Consider the following 16,531-nt stretch of genomic DNA (forward strand, 5'->3'; position numbering starts at 1 on the left):
AAAGTGTTTCCCAGCACTAAACCTTTCATCCAATTTCTAAATTGCTGCATTTGTACATTTTAAAAGCCAATATAAAGAAATAGTCGTAAAAAAAAAAAGCCCTTGTGGATTTTAATTAATATTTTTTTGGTTAATTCTCCTTTAAGGGGGTGTGGCAGGAGGCATGTCCTAGGCCTTCTATACGTTTGCTAGTAGGTGTCCCTTGTATCGTCACATATGGTGACCCATCACATTTGGCTACCTGCAGGAGTGCGCATGCGTGACGCCGCCATATGCGTTCCAACACTTTTATGAGAAAACAGCACGCTAAAACCTTCCGATAGTGTGGCGGAAATGATGTTGAACGGCGCTTGCGCAATTATGTGGCTCTACCCCTAAGTCCAGGTTCAAGCCCCACCATCCAAGTGACCATAGAGTTAGATAATAATTATGCTCAGCGAAGCGAGACTGTGCCTGAAGTGTGGCGAGCAAAGCAAGCCCGCAAGGGGCCCCGTTGCAAAGTGGTGTCTTACAATCAATAATTATACAGAAGAAGAGCTTATCTGTAACGTTACTTCCTTTACATTATCTGACTGTTTCACTACTCCGTATTGTCATAAAAACTTTTGGAACGCATATCGGCAGGGCCGGACTTACCATTGGGTTTGACTGGGCTCAAGCCCATGGGCCCTGCCAAGATACATAGCCGAGTGTACTCTGCTCGGCTCCACTCACAGTCATGCCCAGTCCCGCCCTGTGATGAACATAACACAGGGACTGGGCGTGACTGTGAGCTGAGCCGAGTACATTCTGCTACTCTCGGCTCCACTCGGGACTGCGAGAGGACCCAAGAGCTGCCGAGAGCCACCGAGATGCACAAGACTCTGTATCTCGGCGGTGCCATTTTTAAAGTGGTTGTAAACCCTTACAAACCACTTTGACCTACAGGTAAGCCTAGATTAAGGCTTACCTGTAGGTCCAAGAAATATCACCCAAACCTATACGGTTTAGGAGATATTTGCCCGAAGACGGGCACCGCTATCTACGGCGAATGCGCCGTAGACAGCGGCGCGCAGGCGCACTGAGCGGGGCATCGTCGATGATGGCAATGCCGCGAGTCTCGGCTCCCGTGCGCATGCGCGGGAGTGACGTCATCGCTGCTCCGGCGAATCACAGCGCCGGAGCAGCAAGACCCACGGAGACCCACCAAGAAGATGGACGCTCGGAACTACAGGGGACAGCGGTGACTTCGCTGGCTCCTGTGTCAGGTAAGTGACACATAATGGACTACTATGCGATGCATAGTAGTCCATTATGCTTTGCCTTTACAGGGAATGAAAGAGGAAGTAAACTCATCAGGGTTTACTTCCTCTTTAAGCTTGAAGACTGCAATGACAAGGCTGCAAATGACACTGGACAAGGCTGCAGATGGATGGACAAGGCTGCAGATGGACACTTAAATGTAAGTTTTTTCCTTAAACTTCCCTCCTAAAAGTTTTTTTCCTTAAAATTCCCTCCTAATCTTGGGGGTTATACGCCGATAAATACGCTAATGTATAGAAAGTAGGGCCTGAAAGAGACCCTAAGTCCTGTCCAGCATATTGGCAAGTGCATGTGCAGTTTCAAATTTCTCAGTGGAACGTCACTTCCGTAGCAAAATGTGATAGGTAGCCGCCGAATGTGACGTGACATCCATCTTTCCCATCTCAAAATGTTGGGATTTATGGAAATGCATGACTCCAGTGGGTGTAACAAGATGTCCGCTTGCCGCCTTCTCACTGTAGCCTTATTGTGGGCGAGTGTTGGGTGTAGCAAGATGGCTGCGGCGAAGCGTCACTTCCCTTACAAATTCTGCCGAGTCTCCGCCCCTTCCTTCTTCACGTGGTCCCGTCGCACCACCTCCAATATACTCCGCTCTTGCGTGTGCCTCGTGAGTGCGCGCTGACGCAGTACGTCGCCCTCGCAGATCTGACTGGAAGCCCCGTGAAGAGGAGCGGAGAGCGGACGAAGACAGTGTCTGGGCTGTTCGGTTTGGCTTGGAGAAAGGCGGCGAGGAGCGGCCGCGGACCCGGTGGGATTCTTCTTCTCGTTGGCTGTGGCATCGGCGGAAGGACGGTGGGGACTGGTTTGCCTTCAAGCGCTGAGGGGGCGGGAGCCTCCGGGCCTGGAGGACTAGGCCGCAGCCCGCCATTGTCTTTGCGTGTGGTCGGTGAGAAGCGAGGACGCCGGCGCCTTGGAGGAGGACATTACGGACTGAGCGGGGACCCGCGAGGACTGGATTGGGGTGTTCTTTATTGACATTACGGACTGAGCGGAATCTGTACGGACTGTGGCGGAGGGACTGAGCGGAGCTCCGTGTGTGGGACTGTGTACTGGGACTGTGTGGAGGGAGGAAGGACGCCTCCTCATGGCTCCCGGTGTTGTGTCCTCACTATTTCCCCCCACCACCACCGCCGCCATCATCCACCTCCTGGGACTGTGTGCTTCCTGAGCGCCCCCTGTCTGTGTGTGTGAGTGTGTGCAAGGCGTGCTGTGTGTGTGTGAGTGAGTGCTCTTCTCTCCCTAGCTCTGCCAATACCTGACAATTGTTAACATGTCCTGCGTGCATTATAAGTTTTCCTCCAAGCTCAACTATGACACAGTGACCTTCGATGGGATGCACATCTCCCTGGCCGACCTCAAGAAGCAGATCATGGGTCGGGAGAGGCTGAAGGCGGCCGACTGCGACCTGCAGATCACCAACGCGCAGACACAAGAAGGTAATCGCACAGCGCCCCGCGTTTTTAATTTTTTTTTATTTTTTTTTATTTTTTATGCTTGTTTAATTTTTAAGGCACCCATTAGTGAAAATTTGAATATAAAGGTATGCCATATGTATGTGATTTAGAGCTGCACAGTTAATCGTATATGGAATCTTGATTTATTTATTTTTTGAGAATCGTGATCTTCTAAGCAAAATAATTGTGATTCTCATTTTTCCCAGAATCGCGCAGCTCTAGTGTGATTGTAAACACGCTTCAGTCATGTGCTGAAAGGCCCACAAGACTGAAACGTGTTTAGTTACACACGCTTGGCTTACCCTTTTTATTAAAATTTTACATCTGTGTTCCTGTCTTTTATGGAGAATGAATACGTTTTTCAAGATTTAAGGCTCCGTTTACATCTTCACATATAGAATTGTGGGGGTGACCCGCAATTCTGTTTGTGAGGTTTTTACCGCGATTGTCTCACGATGATGGAAAATCACCCCACATACGGGGGTGCTATTAAAATCAATGGGGAACACACAGGCGGTCTGAGATTTGCCGCTATTGCAATTCAGAATGCAAAGATGTGAAAGGAGCCTTAAAGAGAAAGCAAGGCGCTGCAGACCATCTTTTCTCATGATTTCTGTTGCAGCAGTGTGACTGCCTTCCCGCACCTAGGTAGCTATAAAAATAATAAAAATTCTATTGGGTAGTAGCATCCTATCTTTGATCTATCATATGTGTGGTTTAGGTACAAGTAATGTGGGTGTTTAAAATATGGAATGATGCAACGTGTGGTTTAATTTCATTGACTTTTATTTGCCCAGGTACATTGGTGTTAGCGGGAATCATATAAGTATGCATATCTCATGTCTGAGGGGTCAATATGGAAGCCGACAATTAGCATAAATCAATGGGGGTCCATTACTCATCACTAGTCACAGAAGACCTTGCATTTTCTCAGTGAATGCAAGGTATTCTCTGATTGGATGAGAGAGGCAAGATGTTAAGATTTTCACATGGTCCAATCAGAACACTGCATTAGTTGAGAAAATGCTATCTACTGTACAGCTAGTCTACGTTCTGTGCCCCCCGCGCATATTAAAGCGGTTGTAAACTGCTGGTGATGGGGGGGGGGGGGGGGATCTTGCATCTCATACTGTGTTATGAGAGACTCGTCTTAGAACGAAGCATGCCAGCGTTGAGACTGCTGACATCTTCACCCTGTCTAGCTTCCACGTTTGCGGCCTCCGGCTACATGCGTGGCCAAAGCGCGATGACGTCACCAGATGACATTTCCGGCTCAAGCTCCGAAGGTCTGACACTGTAAGCCAGACCTTAACAGCGCATGTGCCAATGATGTCAATGACTGCATACACTTTGACCATCTCCTAAACTGTGTACGTTTTTATAATATTCACGGTACCTACAGGTAAGCCGTATTTTATTTCTTTTGGATAGAGTGGAGATGGATTAGAATACCCCTTGAGTTTTTTTTTTTTTTGCTGCTGCTGTGTTACTATTAGGGAGAGTCACCCTTTGTCCCATTTATCGCAATTGAAATGAAAAAATCCTAAACTTTGGGGTTGTCTATAGAACAGTTGGGGGGGGGGGGGGGCGCAGGCCTAGGTTCACATAGGAGCTCTTGCGGGAAACTGCATGCAATTCTGACCGGACTGTATTCCTGTTCAAATCGTATTTGTGTTTTTGTTTTTTTGCGGTGCGATTTGAGCCCATTTTGTATGGGCTCAAATCACTCTGCAAAGGTATCACAAGTAATTGACTGAAAGTATTGATAGTCGCTGGTAAAAGGCCGCTATCAGTACAACCCTAGACGGCTTATACCCCTCCCTTACTCCTATACTAAAGGGGGGAGATTTGTGTACAGCTTTGTTTTAACCACCAGGGTTCAGCTTGGCACAGCTGCCATCTGCAGAAAGTTTTCTTTTCCTAAATCAATTTAAGGAATTCTCTGAATTGGACTCTTCCTTTGCACTCCGTCCAATTAGAGAACTTCTTGTACTCATTGAAAATATACAGAATCTTTTGTGACTGGCGGTAGTGGCAACTTCCACAAACGTTTCTCGGTTAGGAAATACTTGTATAGGAAAAATGTAACTATGTGGTTAAGATTATACCTGAAAATCGGCTTCTAAAACCCAAATCCAGAAAAAAAACAAAAACCTAAGTTTTATAGGTGAAACAAAGCCAGCAGATCAATCTTACTCAGTAAATGAGTTTATTAATGCAGGTGTACAAAATACAGGTCTTGTGCGTTTTTGGCTTGTAGCCTTAATCATAGCCATACAATTGAGGTGCTGGTTTTCTTTCATGTTTGCTGAGGTGCTGAGAGAACACTACAAGCCAGTGCACTGACTGCTCACCACCTCAGGGAATTGTATCAGGTATTTTATACTATATTTAGGTTTTATGAAGTTGGGTTGAGCAAGCTTAGTAATCGCTAATTGGTATCCAGTGTCTGTAAAATTCACACTTGTGTTACAAGCGAGGTACAATGTGAGCTCTGATTTTAATTTGTTTTCCAGCTGCTGCCACTTCCTGTTTTGTGCAGTTGAAAGAGGTTGCTCAATAAGCAACTTCTCCATTCAGAATATATTCTGTATTCTCAATGTTCTTTGTTTTGGTGAAGAGGTGGGGGAAAATGTCATCTACCCCTGTCCAATCAGAGAACACTATATATGTATTTGAAAAGAATTCAAGAGGTTTTCTTAGTTCCACTTTTAAGAAAAATAGCATTAAACTCTGTTGAATGTGAAATGTAATATTTAGCAGTGTACCGTAGTACTTGCCATGTTCTCTGCTTTCTGCCTGCAGCCTGTCACTTGTTTGCATTCTGCCTTAGCAGTTTCTTTGTTCTCCATTTCAGGGTCACTCCGCTGTCTTACAGGGTCCTATGGAGCTACCTTCATGTGTGCGCTTCAGCCTGTGACAGGGCTTGCATGTGTGCTAGGGATAAAGAGCAGTTATTTGACCATAATGAGATGCAGTGGGGTGTGTGCATTTTGACCTGGGATAGGTTGAGCATGTACTGTGGGTGTTTTGTTTTGCAAAGAGGGGACTGTGTAAACCTGACTTAAGTGGGCCTAGGACAGAGGCTCACATGTGCTATTTGTGGAATTATTTAGCGCTAATGTGAGCAGTCGTGTGTTCTGGTTGAGAAGCATGCACTGTAGAGAAGTTCAAGCTAGTACTATAGATCTGTAAAGAGTAGGTGATTGAGGAAATATTTGCTGTAGGTCTCTTTGGTGTAAGCGAATACTTTAAAGAGGGTTTAATGGTACTTCAGGCTAGGTTCATAGTGGTGTTTGCCATCTCTTTCCTGTCTAAGTGATTTCTTCACTTCCTGTCCTGTTTGCACAACAGGAAGTGAGACAATCAAGGGACACCCCCAGAACAGACATCTCTAATGTATTACTTTTCCTCTGTTCTGGTGGCAACTCAGAAGTGTAGATTTTCCTTTGCAGTACTTTTAGTCTCGGTGACCATTTGTCCTCAGTACAAAATTAAAGGGTAAGTTTCCTTAACAGAGGAAGAGATGGCAATACCTGGCAGGTTTTAACCATTCTAACCCCACCCCAATTAAAAAAATAAATAAAAAAATCCCTTACATGCAAAAATTTTAGATTGATCAGAAATGATTGGCCATAGTGGAATTTTGGCAATCAACATGGCAGCCAGAATTGATCAAGAACTCTTTAAATGTATTTGAATGGTGGTTTTTAGTTGTAGGGCTGCAACTAATGATGATTTTCATAAATTATTAGTTGGCCAATTAGTTTTGATCAGTTAACCTTTAAAGTGTAATTTAGTTAATATGTAAAGTTTAAAAAAAAAGGCAATTTATTCTGAAATCTCTATGCAGTGGTAAATATAAATAACCAACTAATACGGTATATGGTTAGAGGGCAAAATCTCTAATCCACTCTGAGAATAACAAACAGAAGAGATACTGTATATACTATTAGAGGAGATATACTTTATATACTATTAGTGGTTGAATCTGGTGAATATCATCAGACTCGGATCTTTTTTTTTTTTTTCTTTTTTTATAAAAAAAGTTAGACTGTTTTGCAGATTTTCTAACAGAACTGTAATATATTATATGCCGGCCATACAAAAACTATGACTTCCTTAAAAAAAAATGTAATTAAGAATGCTTGTTTGATTTTTTCGATTCGTTAGTGTGGTCAGATCGATGTTCGTTTTTCAACCACAGTGATGGTAAAATTAATAAATACTATAAATGAATAATAAATATCGAATCTGCATTGTAAAAAAAAAAAAAAAATTATAAATACTAAACTTCTCGGTCGAAGGAATTTCTCCAGTCATCTTCCAGAACGGCACATCTGAGATGACGAGTCCCAACCGAACAGGAAACGCAATCCTGGCCCCAGAGCAACCATTATTCTTGATTTGTAGAAAAGTACAAACCCCCTTTTGCACAGCCAGAGCTTAGAATGCAGGGTGTTCCACAATGGTACAGGGGTTTTTAGTAATACAGGTACTTGCAGACACAACAAGATGAATGCACTTCATTATATTTGTCGTAGGTCCATTTAGGGCAGGTTAGATTTTATTATTTTTTTTCAATTGAGCACAATTCTGAATCCATCCTTTATAGGGTGTGTTTTTTCTTTTTTTTTTTTTTTTTTTTTTTTTTTTAAGTTAAGTGGTTACACCCAGACTTTTCTGTCATTTCCTGTTGACAGGTTTCTCTTGTTTTTGACTGATTCATACACTAGTAAGATTTCATAAGTGAGGTTCATGTTCAAATGACTTGCCAGCTTAATCATAAACCTGTTTTGCTTGCGTGAGTACAGATACATGTGTGTACATGTAGAGGCAGAAACTTGCATATTTTTTTTGCATATTTTTTTTTATTGGAGGGGGGGGGGTTGTTTTAGTTCATGTCCCCACTGTGTCAACCATTATCGCAGAGAAAGTAAAGCCTCGTACACAATGCTCGTGCAATTGTTGGCCAACGAAATGTCAGATTTTTGTCAAAAGGGCACGTGCCTGGATCTTTTCGTGCATACTAACGGTACACAATTATCGGCCAACAAACACAAACGTAGTGACGTACTACGAGCAATTTCAGCTCTTGAGCGCCACCCTTTTGGCGCCTTCTGCTAATTTCGTGTTTTGGTGAGCATGCGTGTTTGTACTTTCAACTTTTGTGTGACGGACTTGTGTACTGACCATCAGAAAATTTGAAAACCAACCGTTGTCAGCCAAAAATTTACTAGCTGTCATCCAACATTTTGTTGGCAGAAAGTTGGACAACAATTGTCAAAATAAAGCATACAAATGGTCAGATTTTAGGAGAACCGTCTGTCAATAGATAAAATCCCGCCAACAATCTGATCATGTGTACAAGGCTTTATGGTAAGCCTAGGTTCACACATATATATGGGAAACGCGGCCATCCCTCTGCATTTCCCCAACCACATTGCAATCAGTGTTTACAATCCGATGCTGGTGTCAATACAAAGTTGACCACACCCCAAAAGGATCTCCAATGCAGGGCAGTTTGCCCGGACCGGATCGAATGGTATAAAATGACTGTTTGGCTCCAAAAAAGTTTTCTGCCCTATTTTGGGGCAATGCAGTGTGATTTGAGTCCATTCAAAATGAATGATCGGCTCTCCTACTCATGTCTTTTAGATGAGAGTGAAGAAAAGCCGATCAATGGCTCTTCCTGTTTACATAGTGATCAGCCGTGATTGGACGCGGCTGTTCACGTGGTAAAGAGTCTGTGCGTTTTTTTTTTTTTTAGAGATGAGGGTCGGGAATCAGTCTTCTGCTAAATAGCGCTTTCAGACGCAGTGGTGCCTACAAATATTCCCTCATTACAGCTTGAGTTTAAGACTAGGAATGAGCCTCAATCCACACAAAGCGGCTTACTGTTGTCCATTAAAAGTTAAATTACAAAGGTTGGTGCAAAACAGCCAAAATGAGAATTAGATTTGATTTTTAACTTTTTACAATGGACAAGGAATCTGATTTTGTGGGCACACGGTTCCCTTGATTTTCTTTTTGTGGCCACCCAACAGGGCTGTCCCTGGAGCCCACGGCCGCCCACTCAGCCTCTTCGCAGTCGCCCATTCAGTTCACGGCATAGCTGGGGGGGGGCAGAGAATGGAGGTCAGCTGACTGGGGATGAATGTGAAGTGGCAGGGGCTGGCGGAGATCCTATCTCCTGATTTCGACATAGGTGTCGCTTAGGGGTGCAACGGATCGTCACTGATCCGTGATCCAAATGGGTCACCCTGTTCGGATCGGCACACTTCAGAGTGCTCCGTGGCCTCGCCCTTAAAGCCCGCAGCTTCGGCCTAGCTTCGGAGTGGTGGCCATCTTGGCGCACCAGTCAGCCGTTTACAATGTGATCACTGACAATGACGGAGCGGTCACTTGTAAACAAACCGACGTCATGATGCCTGTTCCTCTCCCCCTTCTGTGCAGTGGAGGGGAGAGATAGTATGGCAGCAGCGCTGTGGGCTGGATCTGGAGTGCCCACAGCACTGTTTTGTGAAAATTGCAGTCACAGCCATCCCTCAATACCCTGCCAATACTCGGTGATACCCAGCCATACTCTGCCAATATTACAGTGGGGAGATTGTGAATGTTACAGTGGGGAATGTATGGTGGTGGAATTTTCACAGGTTTTGATCCGTTGCACCCCTAGTGTCACTGCTACGAGACACCACAAAGTCAGAGACACAGTGAGTAACACTACCTGTGATTTAATGGCAACTATAAAGTCCCCACTGCAGTTCTCAGATCAGCAGATGATCAAGAGCAGTTAGCACTTCCACTCATCCCAACTCCGTGCCAGCACTGCAACCCATCCATTCCTCACTCTCCCCCCCCCCCCCACCAAGGAGTAAGAGAGGGAATAAAAGTAGAGCATACATTGAAAGGAGAGGAACAAAGGGGGGGGGGGATAAGAAAGATGGCTAGGGGGGGGGGGGGGGGCAAGAAATTAGGATGGAGAGGTTAAAGGGAAAGAGAATGAAGATCAGTACATCCTAAGGTGTACCATAAGGCCCCTTTCACACGTGGATCATTCAGATCCGCCCATCAGTTTTTTCAAGCAGATCTGATCGGTCACTCCATATAACTCTATGGAGCGTCGGATGTCAGTGGTCATGTCTGCTGACATGTTGGATCGGATGAAAACGGACATACGGTCCGCAATCTTCTGATTTCCTGCTAATGCCTGCACCGCCACAGTGTGAAAGGGGTCTAAAGACATGTATCAACAGTTAAATCTGTGTCTGTAGTGCATGTTCTACTAACCCCAATACCATAAAATGTTTGATTTTATTAGTATTTGGCAATTCTAGAAAAATGCTTTAAAGGTGTTTGCAAACCCTCATGTTTTTTCACCTTAATCCTATGCATTAAGGTAAAACACCTGGCATTAAACCCCCCGCCCCCCCCCCCCCGTAATTCGCTCGGCGAGGACGTGCTGTCCCTCTCTCCATGAGGTCTCTGCTCTTGATTGGATAGATTGATGGCTACGCAGCCATTGGCTCCCACTGCTGTCAAATCCAATGACCAGGGGGAGGGGGGGTGCATGGCTGGCATTCGTGTCTATGGACACACATGCTGGACTCGGGAGCACGCCCGCATGGCAACCCCCAGGGAGAGTGCTTCTCCTAGGGGGTTATCTGATGCGGGGAGGAGCTGCTGGGGGACCCCAGAAATGGACGACTGGGGCCACTCTGTGCAAAACGAGCTGCACAGTGGAGGCAAGTAAGGAAGTGTATGTATGTTTAAAAAAAAAAATTATTAAAAACCTTTTACGATTTAACGAAACCCATTTGATTTCAGTAGACTAAAATACAACTAAAACAATTCATAAGACTACAATACAACGAAGACTATAAAATGGCATTTTAGTTAAGACTATGGCTAAGGCACCATGCAGACTAGAGATTTTATTTATTTTTATAAGCTTGAAAAACACTGGTAATGGCGATATTGTGCCGCTTCTAGCAGCGTTTTTAGGAGCATTTTATTTTTTACAGTAAATGAGGGGGGAGGAAAAAAGTTAGAAAAAAAAGCTTAGGCGGTTTTTTGTTTTTTTTCCTCGCTCTCCTAAACTAGTGTGCATGGACACATAGGATAACGGGTGCACCGAATGGGTATTTTTGTGCCGATGCCGGAAATGACTGATACCGAAACATATTTAAAAAAAATACACACACACACACACACACACACACACACACACACACACACACACACACACACACACACACACACACACACACACACACACACGTCAGACTGAGGACATGGTACAGGAGGAAGTGACGCGAGGAGAGCCACCGCCTGGTTGATTAGAGCGCTGGGAACATCACAGCTTTAATTTCATTAGCTGTGTGTTCCCTGCCACGCGCTGTCGCATACAGCCCCTCCCTTGTCCGGGCACTTTAATAGACAGATCACCTGTCCAATTCTGGGACGGGTGATCTGTCTATCAAAGTTCCCTGGACAAGGGAGGGGCTGTATGTGACAGCGCGCGGCAGGGAACACACAGCTAATGAAATTAAAGCTGTGATGTTCCCAGCGCTCTAATCAACCAGGAGGTGGCTCTCCTGCGTTATACATGGGTGGCACAAGGGGGGGGGGGGGTGTGCTCTGCCCCGCCTCATTTTCAGTTCCATTATCTGCTGTTTTTTTTTTTTTTTTTCTGTCAATGGCTGATCGATTACTATTTTCATCATCTATTAGTTGTCGATTAATCGATTAGTTGTTTCAGCCCTACAAATGTTATAAATTGAGTTGCAGTTCAGTGAGTAAAATGAGCATTTGACCCCCTAGCAAAACGTGACTTAGTACGTGGTAGAAATACCCTTGTTGACAAGCACAGAGGTAAGACGATTCTGGTCCACTCTACAGATCTTCTCTAAATCCTTAAGGTTTCCTGGCAGTCGCTTGGCAACTTGAAGTTTCAGTTCCCTCCATACATTTTCTGTAGGATTAAGGTCTGGAGCCTGGCTAGGCCACTCTTTTGCCTTGCTGGTATGTTTTGGGTCATTGCCATGCTGGTAGACCCATCTTCACTGTTCTGGCTGAGGAAAGACTATTCTCATCCAAGATTTTGCAATACTTGACCCCGTCCATTGGCCCCTCAATGCGACAGTCAGCCTGTACCTTTAGCGGAGAAACAGCCCCAAAGCATCATGTTTCTACCTCTGTGCTTTACTGTAGGGATGGTGTTCTTAGGGTCATAGTCAGCATTTTTATTCCAAACATTGCAAGTGTAATTGATCCCAAAGAGCTCAATTTTTGGTTTATTGGCCTGTACATGGGCCTTTTTGAGAAGGGGGACCTTGCAGGTACTGCTGGATTTCAGTCCATGGTGGTGTTTTGTGTTCTCAATGGTTTGTTTGGTGACTGTGGTCCCAACTGACTTGAGAAGCATTCACAAGCTCCTCCTGTGTAGTTCTGGGCTGGTCCCTCACTCTTCTCATGATCATCTTTACCCCATAAGGTGAAATCTTGCATGGAGCTCCAGAATGAGGGCAATTCATGGTTATTTTATATTTCTTCTTTCTTATATGACGTCCTTTGACAGCTATTTGGTTTTCATTAGGAGCACCTTCTTAAATTGACAGGACTAATCTGTGTTCCTCATGAGTACATACTGTAGCCAGTCTGTGGGAGCCAAATTGTCGGTTGGTAGGGGATGAAATGGTTTACTCACTGAACTACAACTCAATTTATAACATTTGTATCATGAGTTTTTCTAGATTTTGTTGGTTGATATTCTGTCTCTAGCATTTAAAATAACCTATTATAAAAATGTATTTCTTTGTAAGTAAACGAAGGAACAAAATCTGCAGGGGATCAAATCATTATTTCCCCCACTGTATGTCTTCAAACTGGTCCGTTGCGCTTCCGTTGTTAAAAAATCTTGCTGCATTTTTGGTCAGTTAAAAAAACGCACCTCGTTTGAAATGCAGTTGGTTATCCTCATACCCCAATTTTGATGTCTCTGCTTTTTTTCAGCTGCAGAGATATGGGGTTGTTGGTGGCTTTTAGACCTTCAGGGGTAGACTTGAAAAATGTGTGTGTAAAATCTCTTAATCCATTAGATTATGGTAGAACATTGTTGCTTATGAGTGTCCCAACCCTAAGGGCCGGTTCACACTGCAGGCGAGGCGACTCCGACTTGCCTTGCCGCGACCTCAGCGGCAACTTGCAGATGACTTCTGTATAGAAGTCAATGCAAGTCGCCCCGAGGTCGCCCAAAAGTAGTACAGGAACCTTTTTTCTGAGTCGGAGCGACTCGAGTCGCTCCTCTCAGAGCGGTTCCATTGTACAGAACGGGGGCGACTTGCGAGAGCGAGGAGAGTCGTGTCGCCTCGCATCGCCCGCTGTGTGAACCGGCTCTAAACGTCTGTTAGTTTTGGTGTTTGTATTATTGAAGCCATTAGAGAAGTCCAGCCTGAGCTTGTCTTTTCCTATGGGTCACAGGAGTCTAATTCATTTTGCACTCCTGTGACCCGTTTTCAGCAGAGAGTGGACTGACATCTCTCTGCTGATGTCACTAATCAGTCCAGACACTGTGCCAGTTAAGTCTGGATCTCCCAGGTGCTGGCACTGATGCCCATCTCTGCAAGGGGCTGAGAGCCTGAGATGGCCGCTCCCTGCCCCTTCACAGCTCAGCGCTCCAATGGGGGGGGGGGGGGGGGTTGAGATGAGAGCTGCTGATTGACAATCGACAGCTCTCCGCTCGGATCTGTGAGAATGAGAACCAAGCTGTCCACATAGACCGTCCTCTGCACTGCCATTGACTACGTCCCTTCCATGCTGCGCTATTCAAGCCTCGGGTAGCCTTCCCGGTCATGATTGCAGACTGACAGTGGTGAGAGCCGGCGGTGCAGAGGGGATGGGCCATGTGGACAGATTTACCCTGGATGCCTGCATACTTAGATGATTGCTGTTTTTTAGGCTTGGTTCACACTGCTGCGATACAGGAACGCTGCGAATCTACTGTGGGTTCCCGCATCGCAAGCCTCCCGGCGGCAGTTCACACTGCCCTATGCGGACTGCTGGGAGTGTCAGTGAAAAATGACACCTCCAAATCAGTTCGCATATCGCAGTGCGATCTGCAAACTCAGACAGGAATCGGATCGCATGGTGTGAACACCCATGCGATCCGATTCTGCTGCGGACCAAAAAAGTCCTATGCGAGTTTGGGCCAGATGCGATGCAAATTCAGCCATACTATCTGTATGGCTGAAATCGCATTGAACAGAGATCGCATGTGATTTGCAGTGCGGTGCGAATCGCATCCCATCTCATACACCACAGCAGTGTGAACCCAGCCTTAATCCTCAACCACGTGAGTTGCTAAACGTTGTATCTTCATTAAATGTAACCATATTTGCTACACTTAGAGGCTCCTCTCTTCTCTTTTTATACTCTGGAGCTCCTGCTGGATTTTGCTTCTAATCCCCTTGTGGAGTCTTCCATTTGTGGATGGACATTTTATGGTTACACAACCTGTCACATTGCTATAATCTTTTTTATATGGATTATAAACTGAAGGATTTATGAATAAATGGTTGTGGAATGAATCCTCTGAGTTTCCATTATTTCTTATGGGGAAATTCGCTTTGATATACAAATCCTTTGGATTACAATTATGCTTCCGGAACAAATGATCGCAATTCAAGGTTTTACTGTATTGGTTACATTTCAACTTCTGGTCTTTAAAATGCTCTGCTAGAATCATCTGTTTTGTGTGTTAATTCTATAGTTAACGCAAACGGCCTTTATGTTCCAGGCATGAAGGGTTTTGGCTGCCTTTAGCGGTAACATAACAAAACTTGTACAGTTTACATTGGTGCACAGACTCGCACACTGCATAATATTTAAAAAGGAATGGCTGTTTTATCGGATGCACTAGTGGGATCTGTATAATTTTGTAACTTCCAAACTTCTTAAGGGCAGAAAAATACTTTCTAGAACTATGAACCTCTTACCTTTTTGCATCCATTCAATTGCTTGAGTATTTAATGTGGAAACAACCTAATTTTATTGAGTTTCTTGCTTTACCACGAGCAGGAGTATTAACTACATTCCTTTCAGTGAAAAAATTGTGTCCTATTACCTAGGTTAATAAATCTAGTAATTAACATTCTGTGCTTTAAAGCGGAGGTCCACCCTAAAGTGGACCTTCCGCTCATTGGAACCCTCCCCCCCCCCTCCGGCGCCACAATTGGCACCTTTCAGGGGGGAGGGGGGTGCAGATACCTGTACAGTACAGGTATCTGCACCCACTTCCGTGATAGCTCTCTGCGGAAAGGGGCGTAGATTACGCCCCTTTCCGAAAGTCCCCCGCTGCCTGCTGGGAAACACACAGATCCCAGAGGCAGCGGGTCCATCCTTATTGCACAGCGCGACTCGCGCATGCGCAGTAGGGAACTGGGAAATTAAGCCGAAAGGCTCCACTTCCTGATTCCTATGCCCAAGATGGCGGCGGCAGCACCAAGTCAGCAGCTGCAGTATTTGTAGCTGCTGGCTTTAAAAAAAAAAAACGCCGAGTCCCGGTGGACTCCCGCTTTAAGAGTGCTTAGTCAATGCAGTTTTCAGTGCATCATTATGTATGTATAAGGCTAGGACAGCCCCCCCCCCCCAAAATGACTCTACAACATTGCATTGCGAATCCATCTTCAATTTGCCTGCAGCTGAAGGTGATGAGAGTTGTGCAAGTTTTGAAATTTTGTTGAATGTTGCTTCCCAGTCTTTATAAAATCGAAACCTTCCATAAAAGCGTCTTGGGTTTTGGTAAAGGGAGGATATTTTAAGGAATATCTTAAAATATTTTCTGTTTCATAAAATGCAGGCCTTTTAAGTGTATAGTAGCAGTTTGTTTCATGTGGAAGTCGTTAGTCATTGTACTTAATGCTTTACTTTTTTTTTTTTTACCACTATAGAGTACACAGATGAAGCTGCTCTTATTCCTAAGAACTCATCCGTCATTGTTAGGAGAATTCCTATTGGTGGAGTAAGAACTACAACAAAAACATTTGTCGTGTAAGTGCTGTTGTAATTTTTTTCACTGTTGTATTTATAGTAGTATGTTGCATAAGAAAATTTAGGGATGTGCTTTTAGTGACTGGCTAGTTTTCCAATGTTCCTCTTTTAAAATGCTTTGGGGGTTTAAAAATGTATTGGGTTGCTGTTGGAAATGCATTTCGATCAGCAATTAAAGCAGATCTAATTGCTTAAATTCATCTTCCACTCCTGTCACCTTTTTTAATCATATTATCTGTTTTACACCACCTAAGCTGCCCATACATGGATTGAAATTCAGCCGGTTCAGCAGGGACTGACTGAATTTTTATCCATGTGTGGGCACTGTTGTGCAGAAGTTCCTCTGGCAGTTGACCTATGTACAACTGCCCTGTCACATTTTCTCTGCATGATCAGCACCGCAGGCTAAAGACTGCAGCACTGATCAGTGTATTCTGATGGGGGAAGGGACGCATCCCCACTGTCAGAGTTAAATAGATCAGGAGGATTCCCCCATCTTTCTCTAATCTGTGAATGGCGTAATCGGGTGCAATATTTTTAATTTTTTTTTTTGTATATGTTCAAAGTGTGGGTTGAATGAAAAAAAACTGTGAGCTGTCTTACACAGCCTGCCTTGGGCTCCTTCCTAGAATAGAGCTGAAAGAAGGGCAGTGTGGGTGGTTTGATTGCTTTCAACTGCTAGGAGCTTTGTTTAGGTGCAACTTATTGACTGGTAAGGCCAG

The 16,531-nt window shown here is 44.6% G+C and overlaps 1 protein-coding gene across 2 annotated transcripts in view; it reads left to right on the forward strand.

Moving 5' to 3' along the window:
- Nucleotides 1-1,877: 1,877 nt before the first annotated feature.
- RBBP6 (RB binding protein 6, ubiquitin ligase) overlaps nt 1,878-16,531 on the forward strand; it is a 71,094-nt gene continuing 56,440 nt past the window's right edge. For both annotated transcript variants that reach the window (XM_077449319.1, XM_077449320.1), the window contains exons 1-2: nt 1,878-2,738; nt 15,710-15,809. In XM_077449319.1, coding sequence (XP_077305445.1) covers nt 2,573-2,738; nt 15,710-15,809 — 266 coding nt within the window. In that variant the 5' untranslated portion in view covers nt 1,878-2,572. The remainder of the gene's footprint in view (nt 2,739-15,709; nt 15,810-16,531) is intronic.

This window comes from Lithobates pipiens, unplaced genomic scaffold, assembly GCF_037356315.1.
Source record: "Lithobates pipiens isolate NorthernLeopardFrog02 unplaced genomic scaffold, aLitPip1_a1.2 Scaffold_22, whole genome shotgun sequence".
NCBI lineage: Eukaryota > Metazoa > Chordata > Amphibia > Anura > Ranidae > Lithobates > Lithobates pipiens.